At 39.7% G+C, this 24,781-nt stretch overlaps 1 protein-coding gene and 1 long non-coding RNA gene across 2 annotated transcripts in view; one reads left to right on the top strand and one right to left on the bottom strand.

Annotated features, from left to right (window-relative positions):
- The window catches only part of LOC308513440, a 62,621-nt gene that overhangs the window by 16,562 nt on the left and 21,278 nt on the right, over window positions 1-24,781 (top strand). The gene's annotated exons all lie outside the window — the stretch shown is intronic.
- On the bottom strand, window positions 17,185-18,194 carry LOC308513439 (E3 ubiquitin-protein ligase RING2-like; the record flags this gene model as incomplete). The annotated part of the gene is given in 2 exon segments (XM_081083505.1): window positions 17,185-18,129; window positions 18,132-18,194. Coding segments are annotated over 2 exon segments (1,008 nt in total).

Here is a 24,781-nt window from a genome sequence, read left to right as displayed (position 1 = left end):
TGCCCAGCAAACCACAGTCTACAAGTTCAATACGCAGCCTCTGGTTCTCCTAACCCAATGAGGTTTCAGCCAGTCTCTGAGTCAGACTCCTCCTCTCTTGGAGAATTTCAAAGTCCTGATGGCTCCCAGGTCTAGGGAGAGTGCCCTTTTGTTAACCCTGTTTATCAGTTACAGGGCCCCACTTTTTCTGCCTTCCCACCAGTTCCCTTTGTGGCAGAGCAGCAATCATGCCTCTTCCTAGGGAGTGCACTGGAAGAGGATATCAGCCCCTCCTCTTCCAGCAGCAACAGGTACTAAACCCTTTTAGTACATTTCCAAACAGGGAGCTTTCGCTAGCTCTATCCACAGCTATTCCTACTTCTCTTGCTGCTGCTTCTTCTTTCAGGGCTGCAGCAGCTCAGCTCAGGCATCCAGCCCCCCTTCTTTGACCTGGCTCTCAGGGGCTGAGTCTGCCTGGCAAACAGTTCTAAATCAACAGGGTGGCTGCAGACCTCAGCTTTGTTCCTCCTCTGCTTTTCTCCTGGGAGTTTAGTTGTTTTTAACGTATTATAATTCTTTATTCTTAGAAACCTTAATCTTTTAATGATTACCGAAAGTGAACAGTCAGCAATTTTAGATTAATATTTATGAACACATTTTAAAGTACTTTTACTCTTAAGATATATCTAGACCTTTTGTGACAAAACTAAGAACAGGTATCAGTCTAATTCAGCATTGGAGGGGTTAAAAAGAATAAACCAGGGCAGAGAAAGACTAACTGTGCTTACAGTTACTTTTTGTGACCTTGAAGTTCATTGATAAGACCTGTTAGGTCTGCAGCCAGTAGCATAACTGCCAACACCCCTGCCCCCCCTTCCCTCAGCCCAGTTGTTTGCCTCCCTTTGAACAGTGGGAGTTTTGAAGAAAACCACAGACTGCTCCTATAGTAGCCCTCCCTCCCAGAGGCTGGGGTCCAACCTGTGGGGAAATATGACTCTTAGGCGGCCTGGAAAGATAATGGGTGCATAGGGAGATTTCTTGCAGACAGAAAGCCTGGAGACCATCTGAAATCCAGTTACAGATGCTTTCAGAATCAGGATGAGGGAGGAAGGGAAAGACCAGGTTATGTCCTCTATGAGGATTCTAATGAATAATTGAAAACAGCAAGTCAAACAAAACACATCATAGGCAGGGCTAGGGCCAGTAAATCTCTCTTCCCTGTGGAGCTGTAAGCCCTTTGAGTTCACAAAAGAGATAAGAAAACCATAAATAACAAGTTCTTTGAAATTTACTACTTTGTTAATTTGCTAAGCAAATAGTTAACTTGAAAAGACTTCTCTCTTGCTTTTTTATAAGCAATCTCAGAACTAAGCAATCTTGGAACCTAGCCAGCCTTTATTTTAGCCTTTAAATCTATCCTAGAACTTCAAAATTTCAATTTAATACAGCGAATTTACAACCCAGGTAAGAACAACTAATAGAAAGAAATTTATATTAACTAAGTGGGCTGATTCCCCTTTAATAGTGAGAAAAAGACTGAGAAAAAATAATTCTCACAGCTGCTAAGAGATTTTGCAGACTATTTCTGGGTCCAGCCCAAATGTTCAGCCAGATGAATTAACAGAAATGCAAAATAAATCAAAGTAGCTTTCACTTCACACAGACCAGTAATGAGCAACCAAAATAGACAAAAACTCATATTCACACTCCCTCAGTAGACTAGCCCAGACTGGAGCTGAGCAGATAAACAAAACAATGCCCAACTCCCAAGACGGCATGGGGGCACTCCTGGCACCCATGTCCCAGAACAGAATTCTCGACCAACGTCTTGGTGAGAACCTACCGGAGGAGTTAAGACTGCGTTTAGTCCCCCCTCTCAGTAGCAAATTGGCTAGTCCCACACAAACAAACAGCTGTTCACTCATGCTTCCTCAATGTTTCAGCATTTATTCTAATTCCACAATCTTTATTGTACCCTTTTAAAATTTTCTAACATGTAATTAAGAACAGTAGGTTTACTTTGTCCCAACCTCATGATGATCAGTGACGAGAGACAGACAAGGGAGGGGGTGACCTGTTTTCACAGATCCTCACTCAGATGCCCGCCTGACCGAAGTCGTGGAGCCACACAAAGGAGAGGAGAGGGCAGGCCCCCTCCCTCCACACTCACACACTTTCACCAGACATTCATTCAGCAAAGGAAGTTAGCTACCACAATACACAATTTTTCCCAATTCAACCTGAACCTTAAACTTTTAGCTGGCAAGTCAAATATTCAGCATTTCTCAATCAGTAACATTTTTAAGAATAAACTTCAAAAAATGCAAGACATAAGTTTTTTATCATTTGAATTCAGTAAGCTTCAAGGTCCCAAGTTCCCAGCGGTTCTGGAAAACCACACCTGAGGCTGGCAAGCAGGTTTGGCCCAGCCCTTGACTTTAAAACGACCATAATGCTTAAAGGAGTAGTTTGAGTCTGTCCCATAATGTCCGTCCAGTAAGTCCACAGAAAACAGAAAAAAAAACAAAAAACACAAACAAACAAAGGGGCCCCCCCAAAAAAAAAGCAAACAAGAAAACCACCTTCCGACTCCGCGGAAACAGAACCAAACGGCGGGAGCGACCCACCTCGTCTCAAATTCTAGTGAGGGGATTCCACGTCCCTCCTGAAGTGAGGGAATTCCATGTCCCTCTTGAGGGGATTCCACATCCCTCCTGAAGTGAGAGGATTCCATGTCCCTCCTGAAGAGAGATTGGAACGTCTTCCGACTCTCACTGCCCACGGTCCTTCAGCAGTGCGTCCACCTAGACCGCTTAGGGCACTACAGAATTTCAGAAATGAGCTCACACAGGACAGAACACACAACACACAGAACAGAACACACAACACACAGACACTTACCACGGTCAGTCAGACTCTCCGGATTGGGGTTCCTCGTAGATCTTGGGGATCCCAGGTGGGCCCCCAAATGTTATGCCCAGATTTCAAAATCCCCCAAGACAGACCACTAGGGAGCCGAGTCCGATGCAAAAGCAAAGAGTCTTTATTCAAGCTAGCTTGGTCCCTCTGCCTCCACCTGCGCAGAGGCAGGATGCGAGAGAGCCCCAAGTCCCAAGAGAACAAAGAATTTATAGGGCTTGGGGAAGGGGGTGGAGGCACTTGGTCAATTCCAGTTGGTTGAGTGAGGGCCGGGGGCTAGTTTCCCTTGCTTTCCCATTGGCTGAGATAAGGGCAGGCTGAGTAACTGATACATTCTGTTGCTTTCCTGGGAGAGGAGTTAGGGACACACCTATCAGTTTCATTCTGTCCTTTTACTATCAGTTCCGTTCTGTCCTTTCGTTAGGGACACAGCTATCAGTTCCATTCTGTCCTTTCAACAGCAACCTCGGTTACACGGGGAGAATTATATCTACCCGGGTCACTGTTGCGATCATATTTAATCGCCATTGTTACTTCTGTGGGAGCAATACCTTTTGCTGCTGCTTCAGATTGGGCTTCCTTTTCTACCTCATGTAGCATCTTGTACGATTTTGTTAATTCATTGATTTCATGCATGAGGTTGTTGATGTTGATCATGAGTCTTTCTGAGCAGCCCTGGTTTTATGGTATTGCTAATCTTTTACTTGTAGCTTTGGCTGTATCCAAAATAGAGAGTTGAGCAAACTTCTGAGAAACACCATCCAAAGATTGTAAAGGTCCAGTACGGTGATAAACTTGTCCGTGTATTCTAAAACAGTATGGCCCATATCCTGATGGCGATGCAATATTTGCACGCATGGAAGCAAAAGCAAAAGAACTATTTATGGAACGAATATTTTCCATGAAATTTTTACTGTCAGAATCTTCGTTTGTCATTAATCTTTTTAAATACGCTGGGTAATCTGGAAAATGTATATCATTTGGACAGACTTTCCCTTTGCTACAACATTGAGTAAATTTCCCATTGGATGGTTTTTCATCTGAGAAATTTAGTGATAGGCAAAATTCACATCGAACAGTCATTCCACCACAACTATGTTCGAGGATTGCATCATCATGTACTTCATTTTCACTGAGAAGGCAGTTCCTACCGGAATCGGTAGTATTTGTTGATGCCTGTTCTCTCAACATATTCTGTCGTCGCCACCACCTTCTTTCAACTTCAAAGGTACGTTGGTCTTTAGACATTTTCTGTTGATAACATTGGTGTTTTTCGGCATCAGAGTGGTGTTTTTCCAATAGCTGGTGTTCAGATTAATCCTGTTGTAGGCGCTGCCTTCTTTCAAGATCAGACGCATGCTCCTCTGCAGACACTTTCTGTCGATAATACTGGTATCTTTTGGCTGCAGAGCTATGTTGTATCAATAGTTGTTCTTTAGACATAGTCCCACCTCTCTACTATCACAGTCTGAGATGCAGGTGAATGAGAATCCTGTCTATCAGGCCACTGAGAGCTGTCTGACAAATGGCTGATTCTGACTGATTCTTGGGGGGTGGGACTTCCTCCGCCCTGCTGTCATTTTCCATAGCTGTGCTGAGGAAGCTGGGGTGAGAGAGGGAACCACGCCCTCCAAGCCTCGCTCTCGCTCTGCTCTATGTCCAGCAGTGTTCTGCTCTGCCAAGTCCTCCAAACCTCCCGCTCTCTGCCCGCTCCACTCCTGCTCTGCTCTCTGCTGGCAACATCCCAGGAGCCCGTGGGCGTGGCTAAATACGGGCTGCCATGCCTCCCCGACCAGCAGAAGTTCTGGGAGTCCCAGGGCATGGCTATGTGCACCTAGCCATGCCTCCTCAACCAGTGAAAGTCCTGGGAGCCCGTGGCCGCCATCGCCTCCTGGGGCACTTGACACCTGCGTATGCAAATTAACCACCATTTTTGTCAGATAATTTGCATAGTCACCCGAATTGGCAGGTGTGCGTGGCTGGTGTGCTTGGCTTGCTGGTGTGACTTAGCTTAGCGGAGGGATGGCTAATTGCATGCTTGTCTATTATTATATAGTATTTGCCAACTATGTGTCCTCTTTGAAAAAGTGCCCATTCAGCTCCTTTCCCCATTTTTTAATTGGATTGTTTGTCTTCCTGGTGTTGAGCTGTATAAGTTCTTTATATATTTTGGAGATTAACCCTTTATCAGATGTATCATTGAAGAATATGTTCTACCATAAAATGGTTTCTTTTTTCATTTTGTAGATGGTTTCTTTTGCTTTGCAGAAGCTTTTTAGGTTGATGTAGTCCCAGTTGTATGTATGCATATATATACACACACACACACACTAATAAAAGAGAAAGATGCAAATTGACCATCACTTCATGATGCCCACCAGCCAATCAGGAGTAAGTATGCAAATTAACCTGACAAATCACTCCTGCTATTTTGCATCTGCTAATATGTATTTGAATAAGAAGTATGTATTTAACACATGCAAAATTTTGTTTTGATACAATAAAACAAAAGATTATTTGATTCTTCCCTGGAACACAAAAAAGCACAAACTTGAATCATTGGTGTGGCTTAGGATAATTTTCCAAATATTTTTAATAAAATTCATGTAGAGATCTTCGCAGAGCCAAGCATTCTCTCTTTCAGGCCTACCGATTCAGCATCTCCAAGGAGGAGGCCTGTTATTCTGTGTTTTGTTTTGTTTTGTTTTTTAATACTCACCAGAGGATATTTTTTCACTGCATTTTAGAGATAGTGGACTGGAGGGAGAGAGAGGGGGAGAGGGAGAGGGAGAGGGAGAGGGAGAGGGAGAAGGAGAGGGAGAGGGCTCGCTCACGGCCGAGGGAAGGCCCTAGCCAGCAGTCCCGTCTCTGCGTGTGAGCTGCAGAGGAAATACCTTTTCTGACCACTCATTGGCTAAGCTCCCTGTACGCCGCCCACAGTGTTCTTGGTAACTTGGGTAATAAGAATCCAAGAACATGATCTAAGGTTTTTCCACCTCACTCTTGGAGGAAAAAACAAAGGTCTGCTGCTGGAGGGTCTAAGAAATGTCATATTCTGCCCTAGCTGGTCTGATAGAGCCTCGGCCTGCAAACCGCAGGGAGGCCGGGTTAGATTCTGATCAAGTGCATGTACCTAGGTTGCAGGATCCTCCCTGGCTAGGGCCCAGGCCAGTGCTCATACTACCTATGTCTTCTTTCAGTGTTTTTATGGTTTTGTGACTTACCTTTAAGTCTGTTATTCATTTTGAGTTTATTCTTGTGTATGGTATAAGTTGGTGGTCTAATTTCATTTTTTTGCATGCATCTGTCCAATTTTCCCAACACCATTTATTGAAGAGACTGTCTTGACTCCATTATATACTCTTGCATCCTTTGTCAAATATTAATTGAGTGTGATGCCTTGGGTCAATTTCTGGGGTCTCTGTTCTATTCCATTGATCTATATGTCTGTTCTTTTATCAGTGCCAGTCTATTTTGATTACAGTAGCTTTGTAGTACAACTTGATATCTGGTATTGTGATCCCTCCAACTTTGTTCTTCTTTCTCAAGGCTGCTGCATTGGGGTCCATTTTGGTTCTATATAAATTTTTGGAATATTTGTTCTAAATCTGTAATATATGATGTTGGCATTTTAATGGGGATTGCATTGAATCTGTAGAATGCTTTGAGTAGTATGGACATTTTAATGATCCATGAACATGGTATATTCTTCCACTTGCTAATATTTTCCACTATTTCTTTTTCCTGTCCTTTTCTGGTTTTCTGAGTACAAGTCTTTTACCTCCTTGGTCAAGTTTATTCCTATATATCTTAATTTTTGTTGTTGTTGCTAAATGGGATTATTTGTTTAGTTTCTCCTTCTGAGAATTTATTATCTATCTATATAAAAGGCTAATATGCTAAATATCCAACCATCCGGGTAATGACGTCAAGTAGAAATACCTGGCTTCCCCTCCCTAGTGATGACTAGTCTCAGATGGAAACACTTTACACTGTAACCAAATGTCTGTGAAGTGTTTCCGGTGCCTCATCTCATTTGATCCTCACCGAAGTCCTGGCGTAGGTAGATAGGAGACTCAGTGGAATATTATTTTCTTTTCATTAGCTGGAAAATGGAGATTTAGAAAGCTTAAAAACTTGAGCCAACTAAAAAGAAGTAAGAAATTGTGGACCTTAAAAATGACTTCAATTTTTCTCACTGCACAGAATATAATTAAACACTCCTGCAGTTAAATGTTTTACCCTTTGTTCTCTAACTAATAATGTGCTTCGTATTGATATTTATTGCTGTGTTGCTGACAATTACCTGAAAGAGAAGTTGGGATGCTTCACTGGGCTGGAAAAAGTTTAGCTACATCAAAAAGCAGGTCTAATTAAGCAAGTATGTTCTATATCTATAAAAGGCTAAGTTGACTCGTGCATATGCGATGCATATAAAGTTCTCACTGGTGCCAATCGCATGTGTGTGTTTCGATCTGTCATTGTCAATTGTGATTTTGGTTGTTTTTGTTGACATTCTGAAGCTGAAAGAAAGCTGCGGTGTTGCACGGAAGTAACAATGGTGATTAAATATGATTGTAATAGTGATCCAGGTAGATATAATTATCCCCGTGTAAACCAAGTTGCCGTCATATTCAGAAACGAAGATGGAGGACCTCCTTTTGAAAGGGACTTGATCATTCATTGCAAACCAGATCCCAATAATCCGAATGCCACTAAAATGAAACAAATCAGTATCCTGTTTCCTACATTTCATGCAATGATGTGTCCTATTCTTTTCCCACATGGTGAAAAAAGGCTGGGGAACAGATATTGAATTAACACTCAGAGATAACAGTGTAATCAACAATAATACTAGATTCAATGGATGATGCCCAAAATGAAAATTTTTCCATCAAATTTCTTGAAAGTATCACTCCTTTGGGAATGCCGTGTCATAAATTAGAATTGAAAGTAGGTGCTCCTAATAAATCTTACTAGTAAATTGGGTCTTTGTAATGGCACTAGATTTATTATCAAAAGATTGTGACCTAACATAAAGCTGAAGTATTAACAGGATCTGCAGAGGAGAGGTTGTTCTGATTCCAAGAAGTGATTTGTCCCTGTCTGACACTGGCCTCAGTGTTGGAATAAGTTTAATCAATTTATCAGTCATTGTGTTTATCATTGTTGTTTTTATATCATGTTTTTGTTGTTTTTATGTCATGTTTTTGTTGGTTTTATATCCTGTCTTTGTTGTTGTTGTTATTGTTTATTTATTAATTAATTTATACATTATTTTCATATACATTTTACTAATTTTCTTTCATCTCTGACACTTCTTTCTATTATAGAGAAAGGATGAATAGTGATATTAAAATATTTCTTATTAATTTCCTTTCAGAGTGCACGAATCCGTGCACCAGGTCACTAGTCCTATATAATAAAAGCCTTGGTGGCGTCATGCCCCCATGCGACACCCTCGTGCGATGTCATCACAAGATGGCTGCCACAACATGGTCACACACACAGCAAAAGCAGGGCCCAGTGGCTGCTCCACGCATTGAGACTTGGGGGTCCCATGGCTCTGTGTGGCTTGGAGGAGGCTGGTCCCAGTGTCTCTGCCATCTCGTGTTGAGGAGGAGGGTCCCAGTGGAGGAGGCAGGTCATGGCAGGGAAGGGCAGTAGTGTGCAATTAGGCAGGCAGGGGAGGGCAGTTGGGGCCAATTGGGCCAGCAGGGGAGGGCAGTTGTGGGCGATCAGGCCAGCAGGGGAGGGCAGTTGGGGGTGTTCAGGCTGGAAGGGGAGGGCAGTGGGAGCAATCAGGCCAGCAGGGGAGCCATTAGGCATCAATCAGGCTGTCAGGGGAGCAGTTAGGGGGCGATCAGGCTGGCAGGCAGAAGCAGTTAGGAACAATCAGGCAGGCTGGCAGGCGAGCGGTTAGGAGCCAGCAGTCCCAGATTGTGAGAGGGATGTCTGACTGCTGGTTTAGACCTGATCCCAGCAGTCAGACATCTCCCAAGTGGTCCCATATTGGAGAGGGTGCAGGCCGGGCTCAGTGACATCCCCCGCCCCCGCCCCCTCGCATGAATTTCGTGCACCAGTCCTCTAGAATATAAAAATGCAGGAATGTCTGGGTGTTAATTTTGTATTCTGCTACATTGCCATTCATTTATTAAATCTAGTGGGGTTTTGGTGGAGTCTTTAGAGTTTTCCTATGTACATTATCATGTCATCTGTGAATAATGAGAGTTTTACTTCCTCCTTTCCAATTTGGATGCCTTTTACTTCTTCTTCTTGTCTGATCACTGTCGCTAGGACTTCCAGTACTATGTTGAATCCAGTACTGTGTTGAATAAGAGTGGTGAAAGCACACATCCCTGTCTTGTTTCTGTTCTTATGGAGTATGGTTTTAGTTTTTGCCCATTGAGTATGATGTTCACTTTAGGTTTGTCATATATGGCCTTTATTATGCTGAGATATGATCCCTCTATTCCAACTTTCCTGAGAGTTTTTATCAAAGATAGGTGTTGTATTTTGTCAAATTTTTTTTCTGCATCAGTTGCTATGATCATGTGATTTTTGTGCTTCAATTTGTTTATGTGATGTATCACATTTACTGGTTTTTAAATATTATAACAGCCTGGCATCCCTGGAATTATTCCTACTTGGTTATGGTGTATGATCTTTTTAATATATTGCTGGATCTGATTTGCTAATATTTTGTTGAGGATTTTAGCATCTATGTTCATCAGGGATATTGGCCTGTAATTCTCTTTCTTTGTGGTATCTTTATCTGCTGTTAGACTTAGAGTAATGCTGGCCACATTGAAAGAGCTTTAGAATAGTTTGTGGAGTACAGATGTTAGTTTTTCTTTGAATGTTTGGTAAAACTCCCTTGTGAAGCCCTCTAGACCAGGACGTTTGTTTGCTAGGAGGGTTTTTTTGTGTTTTTGTTTTGTTTTGTTTTGTTTCTGTTTCAATTGCATCAGTTGTTATTTGCCTATTTGGATTTTCTGATTCTTCCTGATTCAGTTTTGGGAGATTGTACTGTTCTAGGAATTTGTCCATTTTGTCCAAGTTGTCCAGCTTGTCAGCATATAGTTGCTCACACTATTTTCTTACAATCCTTTGTATTTCTGTTGTGTCAGTTGTTATTTATCCACATTTATTTCTGATTTTATTTGTTTGGGGTCTCTCTCTTCATTTCTTGATGAATCCGGTAACTTGTTTAACTTTTCAAAGATCCAGCTCTTGGTTTCATTGATCTTTTGTGTTGTTTTATTATGTCATTTATTTCTGTTCTACTCTTTATTATTTTCTTCCTTCTACTTACTCTGGGCTTCTCTTGTTATTCTTTTTATTCATTAAGTTGCATGGCTAAGTAGTTTATTATTAATTTTTCTTGTTTTTTGAGGTAGGCCTCTAGTGCTATGAAGTTCCTTCTCAGTACTGCTTTTGCTGGGTCCCAGAGATTTTGAGTTATTGTGTGTTCATTTTCATTTGTTTCCAGGAAGTTTTTTATTTATTTCTTGATCTCATTGCTAACCCATTCATTGTTGTATAACATGCTATTTAGCCTCCATGTGTTTGAATGTTTTTGAGTGTTTTTACTGTAGTTGATTTCTAATTTTATTCCACTGTGATCTGAGAAGATGCTTGATATGATTTCAATCTTCTTAAACTTGCAGAGCCTTGTTTTGTGTCCTAATGTGTGATCTGTATTTTTGAATGACCAATCTGCACTTGAAAAGAATGTATATTCTTCAGCTTTGGGGTAAAATATTCTATAAATTTCAATTAAACCCATCTGATCCAATGTGTCATTTAGAGTCACTGTTTCGTTGTTACTATTTTGTCTGGAAGATCTATCCAGTGAAGTCAGCAGGCTGTTAAAATCCTCTCTATGCCTGTATTACTGTCAATCTCTTCCTTAATATCCTCTAGAAGATTTTTTACATGTTTATGTGCTCCTATATTGGGTGCATATATGTTCATCAGGGTTAAATCCTCTTGTTGGTTCAATCCCTGTAGTATTATGTAGTGACCTTTTATGTCTTGTGATCACCTTCATTATGAAGTCTATTTTGTCAGATATGAATTGCTATCCCAGGTTTTGTGGGTGTTTTTTTTTCCATTTCCATTTACCTGGAAAAAATTTTCCCATCCCTTCATTCTCATCCTGTATGAGTCTTTTATTCTGAGTTTGGTCTCTTTTAGACTGCATATGATTGTGTCAGGTTTTTTTTAATCCATTCAGCTACCCTATGTCTTTTGATTGGAGCATTTAATCCATTTACATGTAAGGATATTATTGATAGGTACTTATTTATTGCCATTTTAATTCTGTATATTTATGTTTCTCTCTCTATTTCTTTACAATTACAATAGTAATTGTATTCTATTTCATTACAATAGTCCCTTTAGCATTTCTTGCAGTCCTGGTTTGGTGGTGATCAATTCTTTTAGCCTTTATTTTTTTTGTCTGGGAAGCTTTTCATTTCACCACCTATTTTAATGATAGCCTTTCTGAATATAATATTCTTGATTTTAGAGCCCTGCTTTTCTTAACCTTGAGTACTTCATGCCATTCCCTTCTGGTCTCTAGAGTTTTTTATGAGAAATCAGCTGACAGCCTTATGGGAGCTCTTTTGTAGGTAACAAATTTCTTTTCTCTTGCTGCCTTTAAGATTCTCTCTTTGTCTTTAATTTTTGGCATTTTAATTGTGATGTGTCTGTGCATGGGCCTGTTTGGGTTCTTCTTGCTTTGGACTCTCTGTGCCTCCTGAATTTGTGTGAGTTTTTCACCAGGTTAGAGAAAATTTCTGCCATTATTTCTTCAAACATATTCTCTATTCCTTGCTTGCTTTCTTCCACTTCTGGCACTCCAATTATGTGAATATTGTTATGTTTTATTTTGTTCCACAACTCCCTTAAGCTGTCCTCCTGTTCTTTAATTGTTTTTTTCTTTTTGGTTCCCTGATTGAGTGATTTTTTAAAAATATATATTATTGATTTTTCACAGAGAGGAAGGGAGAGAGATAGAAAGTTAGAAACATCGATGAGAGAGAAACATCGATCAGCTGCCTCCTGCACATCTCCCACTGGGGATGTGCCCGCAACCCAGGTACATGCCCTTGACCGGAATCGAACCTGGGACCTTTCAGTCCACAGGCCGACGCTCTATCCACTGAGCCAAACCGGTTTCGGCTGAGTGATTTTTTTTTTACCCTGTTTTATAATTCACTGATCCAATCCTCAGCTTCCCCTTATCTGCTGTGTGTTCCTTCCAATGTATTCTTTATTAGTGCTATGTCATTCTTTTTTTCTGACTTCATTTTCATAGGTACTATATCATTTCTCATGCTGTTGAGCATCTTTATCATCATTATTCTGAAGTCTATATCTGATACATTTCTTATCTCCATTTCATTTATCTTTTCTTCTGGAGAATTCTCTTTTTGTTTCATTTGAGGGTTGTGTATTTATCTCCCCATTTAGGCTGCCTATTTGGGTTTGTGTCTATGTATTAGGTATATCTGCTATGACTCCCAATCTTTACTGCAGGACAATGTCAAATTCTGTTTCTGATTGGCCATGAGTACCCTATTTGGGACTATCAGCAATCCACAGCCCGTTGGTGCTTGATGCCTTTGGAAAGGACCAAGATGTGCACCACAGTCTGCTTTTCCTAGCCCCAGCCCTAGATCTCCTTCTAGGACTCAAAAGCCTCCAGAGAGCCTCCTCTGCCTGCATTCTGATGGTTATCATCCTTGATTGGCCTCAGCCTCTTTTTTTTTTCCTAGTTCATATTTTTTATTATTATTAGTTAAGGTATTACAAATGTGTCCTCATCCCCCCCACTCACTCCCAACCTCCCCCCCCCCGCCCCGCACACTCATGCTCCCATCACCCTGTTGTCCATGTCCATTGGTTTGGCTTATATACATGTATACAAGTCCTTCGGTTGATCTCTTCCCCTTACCCCCGCCCTCCCCTACTTTCCTTCTGGGGATTGATAGCCTGATTGCTGTTTCTCAGTCTTTGGGTCTGTCCCTTTTCATCAATCTATGTTGTTCTCTATAATCCACAAATGAGTGAGATCATGTGGTATTTATCTTTCTCTGACTGGCTTATTTCACTTAGCATAATGCTCTCCAGTTCCATCCATGCTGTTGCAAAAGGCAAGAGTTCCTTTTTTTTTTTTTTTTACCACAGAATAGTATTCCATTGTGTATATGTACCACAGTTTTCTAATCCATTCATCCGCTGATGGGCACTTAGGCTGTTTCCAAATTTTAGCTATGGTGAATTGTGCTGCTATGAACATAGGCGTGCATATATCCTTTCTGATTGGCGTTTCTGGCTTCTTGGGATATATTCCTAGTACTGGGATCACTGGGTCAAATGGGAGTTCCATTTTTAGTTTTTTGAGGTAGCTCCATACTCTTCTCCACAGTGGCTGCACCAGTCTGCATTCCCACCAGCAGTGCAGAAGAGTTCCTTTTTCTCCACATCCTCTCCAACACTTGTTGTTTGTTGATTTGTTGATGATAGCCATTCTGACAGGTGTGAGATGATAACGCATTGTCATTTTGATTTGCATCTCTCGTATAATTAGTGACTTTGAGCATGTTTTCATATATCTTTCGGCCTTCTATATGTCCTCTTTTGAAAAGTGTCTATCTAGGTCTGTTGCCCATTTTTTTATTGGATTGTTTATCTTCCTTTTGTTAAGTTTCATGAGATCCCTGTAAATGTTGGCAATTAAACCCTTATTGGTGGTATCATTGGCAAATATGTTCTCCCACGTAGTGGGTATTCTTGTTGTTTTGTTGATGGTTTCCTTTGCTGTGCAAAAGCTTTTTATTTTGATGTAGTCCCGTTTGTTTATTTTCTCTTTAGTTTCAATTGCCCTAGGAACATTATCAGAGAAGAAATTCCTTCGGCATATGTTTGCGATTTCGCTGCCGGTGGATTCCTCTAGTATTTTTATGGTTTCCCATCTTACGTTTAAGTCTTTTATCCATTTTGAGTTTATTTTTGTGTATGGTATGAGTTGGTGGTCTAGTTTCATCTTTTTGCATGTATCTGTCCAATTTTCCCAACACCATTTATTGAAGAGACTGTCTTCACTCCATTGTTTACTCTTGCCTCCTTTGTCGAATATTAATTGGGCATAGTGGTTTGGGTCAATTTCTGGGGTCTCTATTCTATTCCATTGATCTATATGTCTGTTCTTGTGCCAGTACCAAGCTGTTTTAAGAACAGTGGCTTTGTAATACAGTTTGATATCTGGTATTGAGATCCCACCTACTTTGTTCTTCTTTCTCAGGATTGCTGCAGCTATTTGAGGTCTTTTTTTATTCCAGATGAATTTTTGGAGCGTTCGTTCTAGGTCTGTGAAACATGCCACTGGTAATTTAATGGGGATTGCATTGAATCTATAGATTGCTTTGGGTAGTATGAACATTTTGATGATGTTGATTCTACAAATCCATGAACACGGTATGTTCTTCCATCTGTTTATGTCTTCCTCTATCTCTTTTTTCACTGTGCTGTAGTTCTTCACATATAAGTCTTTTACCTCCTTAGTAAAGTTTATTCGTAGGTATCTTAATTTTTTTGGTACAATGGTAAATGGGATTCCTTTTTTAGTCTCCCTTTCTGTAAGTTCACTATTGGTGTAAAGAAATGCCTTAGATTTCTTGCCATTAATTTTGTATCCTGTTATATTGCCAAATTCATTTATTAACTCTAGTACTTTTTTGATGGAGTCTTTATGGTTTTCTATGTACAGTATCATGTCATCTGTAAATAAGGACAGTTTTACTTCTTCTTTTCCAATTTGGATGCCTTTTATTTCTTCTTCTTGTCTGACCGCAATGGCTAGTACTTCCAGTACTATGTTGAACAGGAGTGGTGAGAGGAGACATCCCTGTGTGGTTCCTGTTTTTAGGAGGAATGGTTTTAGTTTTTGCCCATTGATTATGATGTTGGCTGTGGGTTTGTCATATATGGCTTTTATTTGGTTGAGGTATGATCTTTCTATTCCTACCTTGCTGAGAGTTTTTTACCAAGAAAGGGTGTTGAATTTTGTCGAAAGCTTTTTCTGCATCAATTTATATGACTATGTGGTTTTTTTCTCTCAATTTGTTTATGTGATGTATCACATTTATTGATTTGCGGATATTGTACCATCCTTGCATCCCTGGGATAAATCCTACTTGGTCATGGTGTATGATCTTTTTGATGTACTGCTGGATCCGATTTGCTAGGATTTTGTTGAGGATTTTGGCATCTATGTTCATGAGGGATATTGGCCTATAATTCTCTTTCATTGTATTGTCTTTATCTGGTTTTGGGATTAGGGTGATGTTGGCTTCATAGAATGAGCTGGGAAGTGTTCCTTCTTCTTGGATCTTTTGACATAGTCTGAGGAGGATAGGTTTTAGGTCTTCCTTGAATGTTTGGTAAAACTCCCCTGTGAAGCCATCTGGCCCCGAGCTTTTGTTTGCTGGAAGCTTTTTGATTATTGCTCGATTTCCTCCATAGTTATTGGCCTATTGAGATTTTTAGATTCTTCCTGGTTAAGTTTTGGAAGGTTGTATTTTTCTAGGAATATGTCCATTTCCTCCAGGTTGTCTAGTGTGTTGGAGTAGAGTTGTTCATAGTATTTTCTAACAATCCTTTGTATTTCTATGGAGTCTGTTTTATTTCTCCGCTTTCATTTCTGATTTTGTTTATTTGGGTCCTTTCTCTTTGTTTCTTGGTGAGCCTGGCTAGAGATTGTATCAATCTTGTTTATCCGTTAAAGAACCAGCTCTTTGTTTCATTGATTTTATGTATTGTTTTTTTTTGGTCTCTATGTCATTTATTTCTGCTATGATCTTTATTATCTCCTTTCTTCTGCTCACTCTGGGCTTTTTTTGTTGTTCTCTTTCTAATTCTTTGAGTTGTAGAGTTAAATGATTTGCTACCATTTTTTCTTGTTTTTGTTTTTTTGTTTGTTTGTTTGTTTGTTTGTTTGTTTTAGATAGGCCTGTTGTGCTTTAAACTTCCCTCTCAGGACTGCTTTCATTGTGTCCCATAGATTTTGGGTTGTTGTACTGTTATTGTCATTAGTTTCCAGGGTATTTTTAATTTCTTCTTTGATCTCATTGGTAACCCAATCATTATTTAGTAACATGCTATTCAGCTTCTAAGTGTTTGAGTTTTTTGGATTGTTTTTGTTGTGGTTTATTTCTAATATTATGCCCTTGTGATCTGAGAAGATGCTTGGCATGATTTCAATCTTCCTGTATTTGGGGAGACTTTGCTTTTGACCCAATATGTGGTCTATTTTTGAAAATGTCCCATGTGCACTTGAGAAGAACGTATATCCCATGGCTTTGGGGTGAAATGTTCTGAAGATGTGAGTTAAGTCCACCTGATATAGTGAGTCATATAGGATTGCTGTTTCTTTGCTGATTTTTTTCTAGAGGGTTTATCCAGTGATGTCAGTGGTGTGTTTAAGTCCCTTACTATGATTGTGTTGTTGTCGATCTCTCCCTTGTTATTTTCCAGGAGGTTTTTTATGTATTTGGGTGCTCCTGCATTGGGTACATATATGTTTATAAGGGTTATATCCTCTTGTTGTATCGATCCCTTTAATATTATGAAGTGGCCTTCCTTATCTCTTGTTATGGCCTTCACTTTGAGGTCTATTTTGTCAGATATAAGTATTGCTACCCCAGCTTTTTTTTTCATTTCCATTTGCCTGAAAGATATTTTTCCATCCCTTCACTTTCAGTCTATGTGAGTCTTTTTTCTGAGGTGGGTCTCTTGTATACAGCATATATATGGGTCATTTTTTTACTTTAGTTTTTTTTCTTTTGTTTGGTTGCAGCTTTGACCCTAGTCAGGGCACATACAAGAGGCAACCATCAATGTTTCTCACATTGATGTTTCTCTCTCTCCCTTCTTTATAGAAATCAATAAAACATATTCTCAGGTGAGATTTTTAAAAAAAGAATCTAAAATTATGAAAATTCCTGGGTCAAAGAGTGCTCCAAATGAAACCATACTTTGTAAAGACTTATTACTTAGATATATTTTTAAAAGGAAAGAAAGGTTCTGAATAACTGTAGTCCCATCCAAAAAGGAAATCTTAAATTAAGGGGAAAAGATCCTAAGAGTATAAATGAGGCTGGCTCAGGAAGAAAGTTGAACAAAATATCCAAGATAAAAGTAATGATGATACATCTTTAATAATAAAGAAATAGGCTATTAAAAAAGTTCATTATGCAGATTGGTTTTAGTAAAAGCTCATTTGTTCTCCTTTGTGGGTGCATGATAAAGTTCCATGGGTTTGTTCACTTTCCAGTATTTCTCACTGACCAATTCCAAATAAAAAGAGCCATTTAATACAGTGAACTGCCCACTGGCTGTTGCTATATAAATGGTATACTGCTTCTCACTGGTTGTATCAAAGTTCATCTGGTTTGATTCTCCTTTGCTTTGAAGTTCTTCTAAAGTTAACCTCATAGCCAGATACTTGGATAAGTGATCAACAGTGGCATTACCCGAAGTCTTTATGTATCTTGTCTGTGCACTGTCATCTTTTTCCATCAGTGTGGGATGAGGCCTGAACACTAATTCAATTTCACTAGCACCATCCATTACTGGATCAGTTGCCACTGTTGCATTATTTTTATCAAGCTCAAGCCCAGAATCATCTGATGTTTTGGTCCGTTTGTTACTAGGCCCTGCTTCCTGATTGCTGTGTGTGGCTGCATTACTACAGTGAGAACTGTCACCATTGTCTTCTGCTCCACTGCCATTTTCAATCTGTTGTTTCTTGCCTCGCTGTAGTCTGTTCATGGCCTGTATCTTCAGTCCTTCCTCAGTGGTGTGACTGAGTGCTTGCTGATTATTGTGCTTATTAATTCTGGCTAATACTCTCTCTTGATGAGCTTTGTAATCATCATGACTTGGATAAATTTTGCTGATGAGTGCATCAAAGTTCGGGTCTGGCCTTAGTGATCTTTTGGAAACTAGCTTTTTCTGACATGTAGGACATTCTTTATTGCCACTTCTGAGGGCTGTGATAATGCAGTCTGCACAAAAACGGTGCAAACACTCCTTTGTAGTCATGGTGTTCTTCAACATATCCAAACAAATTGGACACATTAATTCGCTGTGTAGACTTCGAGGGGAAACCAAAATTTCCAAGCCATCCGTTATTGCCTCCTGAGGTGTTCGTTGTAATTCCTATAAACTGAGTTCCCTGTTTTGCTTAATGGTTGAGTTCCATTTGTCTGCACAGCCTGAGACATTGCAGTGCCTGCTCCAGCCCGGACTCCGCTAACTGCGGCCAGAGCGAGACTTGGGCGCCGCCACAGAGTATGGCGAGCCTGGGTCATGTCTTTTTATCCATTCAGCCACTCAATGTCTTTTGATTGGAGTGTTTAGTCCGTTTACATTTAAAGTTATTATTGAAAGGTATGTGCTTGGATTCATTTCTATTTTCGTGCCTGTGTTCTTTCTTACCTTTATATTTCTTCATTTTACAGCATTCCTTTTAGCATTTCTTGCATTGCTGGCTTGGTAGTGATAGCCCTTAGCCTTTTTGTCTGCAAAGCTCCTGATTTCCCCTTCAATTTTGATTGATAGTCTTGCTGGATGTAGTATTCTTGGATTCAGTCCTTTGCTTTGCAACACTTTGTATACCTCCTTCCATTCCCTTCTAGCTTGATGTGTTTCTGTTGAGAAATCATTTGATAATCTGATGGGGGATCCTTTGTAGGTAACTCTCTGTCTCTCTCTTGCAGCATTTAAGATTCTCTCTTTGTCATGAAGATTTGTCATTGTAATTATGACGTGACTTAGTGTGGGTCTTTTGGAATTCATCTTGCTTGGGACTCTCTGTACTTGTGTAACTTTTTTCTTCCCCATAGCTGGGAAATTTTCTGTCATTATTTCTTCAAATAGATTTTCTAATCCTTGCTGCTCTTCTTGTCCTTCGGCAGCCCTATTATGCATATGTTACTTCATTTCATGTTGTCCCAAAACTCCCTTAGGCTCTCCTCCTGCTTTTTAATTTTTTTCTCCAGTTGCTGTTCAGATTGAGCTTGTTTCTCTACCTTATCTTCTAAATCATTAATTCGGTCCTCTGCTTCTTCTAGTCTACTGTTGAAACCTTCCATGGTGTTTTTGATTGTAGCTATATCCCTTTTCATTTCTTCCTGATTCTTGCATAGGTTGTTGATTTTCTCATCCATCCGGTGAATGAATTGTACAACCATTACTCTGATTTCTTTTTCTATGATGTTGCATGCTTCAATTTCACTAATTACCTTTCTTGGTGACTCCTCATTGTCTTTCCTCTGGGTTTTGTGTCATCTCTTCATTCTGATTATCTCCCGATGGTTCAAACGTTGAGTTGCGTGGGCCTGGGCCGTGTGCAGTGGGAGCCTCACACCACACTAGTGTCACTGAAGAACTCTGACACTAAGATGTGTGGTTGTTGTGGGTTGGTGGGAACCAGGCCCGCTCAGAGTCAGTGTTGCCAGCGCTCAATGTGGCCTCGTGCCCGCCATTAGAATCAGGGACCCTGCCTGCACTGTGCTGAAACAGAGACCCGCCCTGGAGCGTGTTGAAAATCAGCGCCCCCTAGCGTGCGCCAGGAGTCAGAGTTCCCCAAGAATCCAGTATCAGGTTCTCTGTTGCTTTGCACGACCTCTCATTGAGAATCAGGGTCCCTGTGTGCCCTTGCACCAAGAATTGGAGTCACTGGCTCTTAGTATGAATGCACAGGGAATCAGGATCTCAGGCGCAGGTGATAAGAAACACAGTCAAGTCCCTGGTGCTTGGTGCTGCCCAGAGAGTCGGGTTCCCTGGGCCCGGGCTATGCGGGACAAATTCCTGGTGTTCATGTGATTGCTCCCAGCCCAGGGCTCCTAAAGTGGGCACTACGCGGGACCAGTTCCAAGGTGGTTGTGCACTTCCAAGCTAAAGTTCCTGTGGCAGCACTGAGGCTCGGGTAAGGAGTAGGTCTATCAGTTACTATGGAGCTGCCCGCAAGCGTGCAGGGAGGGGGATGGGCTCTGTGACTCACGGATCTGCTGTGTCTGCAGGTCTGTAGCTGTGGTCACAGGTCTCTGTCCCCAGTGGCTGCAGGGTCCTGGTATGTGTCTGAGATCAGACTGGGTGGTGCTGAGGCCAGGATCCTAGTCTCAAGCAGCTCTGTTTCCCAAGATGGAGTGGTCGCTGTGCCCGTGCTGGCTGCCCAGGAGTGTCCGCGCAGGGACCAGGGCTCCATCGCCTAAGACTGCCCGGTTTATCAGCCCCTTAGAAGACCTGCAGAATCTAACTGTCCCTAGCTCATACACACACACACACCACACAGGTCCACACACTCCTCTATCACTTCCTTGATCTCTCACACTCTCTCCCTCCTTACCTTCCTGCCAGTCGCCATTTTTTCCCTTTTTTTCCAGACTTAATTAATTTTAAAACTTTTCTATTTAGCCAGAACAATTCTCTGTCCCATTCTTCCAATCTCTAAAGAGACTATCCCATTGATGTTCCCAGGTTCATTTCCAGTGTTATCTAAGAAGCCATCTTGAATGCTTTAAGTGTCCTTCTCAGTTTTCCCATGGCGCACTGTGTAGATTAGCATTTTAATAATTACCATTTTTTTTTTACTATATATATATATTTTTTTAAAAATATATTTTATTGATTTTTTACAGAGAGGAAGGGAGAGAGATAGAGAGTTAGAAACATCGATGAGAGAGAAACATCGATCAGCTGCCTCCTGCACATCTCCTACTGGGGATGTGCCCGCAACCCAGGTACATGCCCTTGACCGGAATCGAACCTGGGACCTTTCAGTCCACAGGCCGACGCTCTATCCACTGAGCCAAACAGGTTTCGGCTAATTACCATTTTTTCAGTACAGTTGGTGCACCATTATCCATGGAGGATACATTCCAAGACCCCCAATGGATGCCTGAACCCATTGGTAGTAATAAACCTTATATCTACTATGTTTTTGTATGTGCATACATACGATAATTTTCAATTTATAAATTGAGTACAATAAAAGCTTTAATAAGTAATAATAAAATAGAATAACTATAACAACATACTATAATAAAAGTTATGTGAATATGGTCTTTCTCTGTCTGTCTCTCTCTCCCTCTCTTCCTCTTTTTTTCTGATAACTGGATTAATTACTAAGTGACTAATGGGTGGGAAAGTACATAGTATGGATACACTGGACAAAGGGATGATTCCCATCCAGGGTGGGACAAAGCAAGATGGTAAATCTATTTATGCTACTCAGAATGTTGCACAATTTAACATTTATGAATTATTCATTATTGGAAATTTTTATTTAATATTTATGGACCACCATTGAATGAAAGTAATTAAAACCACAGAAAACCAAACTGTGGATAAGGGAATCTGCTGCACTGGCTTTCTTGTTTACTTCCCTAACTGGGCTGCAAGAGCCTTAAGCTCAAGAACATTATCTCATTTATATTTCTGCCCTCTCAATAAATTGATTAAATAATTTAATTAATGAATTAAAATGAATGAATTCATCTATATTAATTATTTAATTAATTAATCTAAATAATCCAGCTAGAATCTAATTTTAAATAAAATAGATGAATAATGTCTGCCTAATTTTAATGGACTTAAATATGTATATTGTTATATTTTGTATCTTTTTCAGTTGAAACTAGGATGGGTGCAGATATTTGTACATCCATGATCATGGAACAGTGTTATGCACAATAGCCAAGAGGTAGAAATAGCCAAAATCTCCAATGAATGGATAAACTAAATGTGGTATATACATACAAATGAATATTATTCTGTTTTTAAAATAAATAAAATTCTGATATGTTACAACATAAATAAACTTTGGGGCATTATTTAAGTAAAATAAATCAGACACAAAAAACAAATACTACATGATTACATTTATATCTGGAGTGGTACAATTCATAGAGACAGAATAATGGTTAGGGGGCTGAGAAGAGGGAGCACTAAGGAGTTGCTGTTTAAAGGATCCCAGAGTTTCCTTTTGAGATGATAAGAATGTTCTTAAGATGGATAGTGAATGTACTCAATACCACTGAATATTATACTTTAAAATAGTTAAAATTATAAATTTTTATTATATTTATTTACCACAATAAAAAAGAATGGATTTTTAACATTTTACACACACATTTAAAGTCTGTAGATGATATAGATACATGTGCATTAGAACATTTTTGGCCAGGTAATGTTAGAGTGGAGGCTAGAGAATGTCATGCTCTTGGAGGTCTTTCATTTATTCTAGGAAAATTTGCTTCTATTGGTCACAGGAAATTTGGGAGACTGAGATAAAAAGCTGAGACACTCCTTAATTTACATGGAACTCATGAAAACACACACACACACACACACACACACACACACACACAACCTTGTTTCTAGCCTATAATTGGGATAAAGATTTTTTTTTTTTTTAGGAATAAGACACAGAAAAGACAATGGAGCTTCTGGCAAAAAAGCATAATGTGTCAAGAAGGTTAGGCCAGACTGAAAATAGGCATTAATATTGGCAGATGCAGTGAAATATTGTACTTGGCCATCTCCCTTTCCAAGAATCTTTGTGGACTGTGATATAAATGAAAAAATAAAGTGTCACAAGGGAGTCAACATCTCTCTAAGAGTTAACCTAAATGAACTTGTCATGAAAAGTGAAAAGAACTCTCCTATGGAAAGGAGAAGGACATGAGTGTCAGAAGTCAATGGTCTGATGAAATATAGAAGGTCCATGCTGGTATCAGTGGCCAGAGGCATTTGGGATGGAAAGAAGCCCAGCTAGCAATATAAAGGCAGCAAGGTGCAGCAGAGCAAGGGTAATCAAGAATATCAAGAAGAATGAATTCCATGATGCAGGAATTGGAAAGCTGCTAGCTATAGCTCAGATTACATGTAAGAACCAAGCAAATCGTGATCATTTTCTAATTAAGTGTGGGAGCTCAGAGCATTGAAGTATAGGGTATTGCTGTAAATGTGAGCTATTTGAACCTACCAGTGAATTTTATATGGCATGAATATGTTCAAATTATTAAGGTTAGAGACTTAGTTTCCATAAACTGAGATTTCATATATAAATACTAATGGCATATTCTTTTGTTATCTTATTACTGCTTAAAATAATCATTTCTATCCCAGTCATCTCCAGCCTCAAAGCCCAAGAACCTCACAAAAAGCCTTAGGGTTTAAGATTAAGCAATAATTATAGAAATTATATATGTCTTATTTTCAACTATAAAAATGGAAACATCTATTTGAATTACCATCCCTATCAATTTTAGAACTAATTTTACTTAGAGTTAAATGAATATTCAGTATAAGCCCAGCCAACAGTGGGAATTATGAAAAAAAAGGCTTACACAAGATGGTCTTTAGGTACAGCAACTTCCCTCAGAATGTTTTCCATTCTATATCACAGTTGAAAATGTTTAAAGAGAAAAACAACATTCCTGCAATAAACAACCTTTTAAATATTATCTTCTGGGATATTCCACTGGAATACTGCACAGGGGAGAAAATAACTAACCCTTTCTATCAACAACAAGAAGAAACCAAACAATTTTTTTTCAGAATAAAGATGTTTCACTAAGAAAGCAATGTCTGGCTTGTTCTAAGGCAGAAAGAAAGAAGAAAAGACAAAAACATATAGTAGCAGCAGGAAAATAAATAATGTAGAGTTCAAAACATAGGTAGAATAGATACCTCTCAGACTGGCTACTCAACAATTCCTTATTTTCTTATACTTCGGTTTTGTGATTAATCAGTCTGATGATAGACACTGCATCCAAAGTGGATCAAACAGATGCTTCTTTCCTGGATTAAAACATGGACCAGAAAATGCAGACTAGTAGTCATTGAAGCCAAGTCTATTGAATGATTATATTCTAGAAACAAAAATGTTTGCTCTTTCTGTACTTAAGTCCTAAGGGCAGTCCTGACCCTCTCCCTTTTCAAATCTTTGTTCTTTAGCCTTTTCTGGTTCATTGAGATATATCAGTATTTTTCAAATAAATTTATTTTCTCCTCCTCCTGCTCCTCCTTCATAGAAAGCATTCATTTCTTCCAGTTTATTGTAAAGGATGAAAGAACTCACACTGAAGAGAAGCCCTGTCGTGTAAAGTTTGTAGAAGAGCCTTTGGCCATCCTAGTTCTTTACAAAATCATGATGGGACTTGCCGGGGCTGATCGGCAGCCTGAATGAACAATGGATGAACAGATTACTCTGACACACGTTTCTGTAAAAGAAAGGACTAAGGCTGTCATGGCCAACTAGCCCTGTTCCTGCCTCCTTTGGCTTTTATTGTCATAACAGCTTGAACTAAAATTAACCTCTAGATACAATTAGCAGGGTAAATATTCTTGAGAAAGTATGTGCTTTTACAAGGTCAGGTCTTTAAAGACTAAACATAGAGATTCTAGCAAAACATCCTGGGGGATTGGACTTGTTTGGAAAAGTCAAGGTAGGGGCTGCCGCCTTCAGCAAGGTCCCCTTAGAGGCCCCGATCATTTGGAGAATCCTCCTTACAGACATTCCAACCAAGTCCTGTGCTTCCGCACAGAGACTCATACCCAAGAATAAGTCTATGAATATAAGGAATGTTGGAGAGCCTTTCTTGGACATGTAAGAATGCACCTGGAGAAATAGTATATACATATAGAGAATGTGGAAAAGCCTTCAGCTGTCCCTTTTCCTTGGAAAGGTCATGAAAAAAAAAACTCAAAGTGGATAATTGTATTGAATGTAAACACACAGGAAAACCTTCATGTTGCCTCATATCCCTGCAATACATTGTGACAATGTACACTGCATAACTGA

This window comes from Myotis nattereri (assembly GCF_964212035.1).
Source record: "Myotis nattereri genome assembly, chromosome: 2".
Lineage (NCBI taxonomy): Eukaryota > Metazoa > Chordata > Mammalia > Chiroptera > Vespertilionidae > Myotis > Myotis nattereri.
This window is presented reverse-complemented; position numbering and strand designations above follow the sequence as displayed.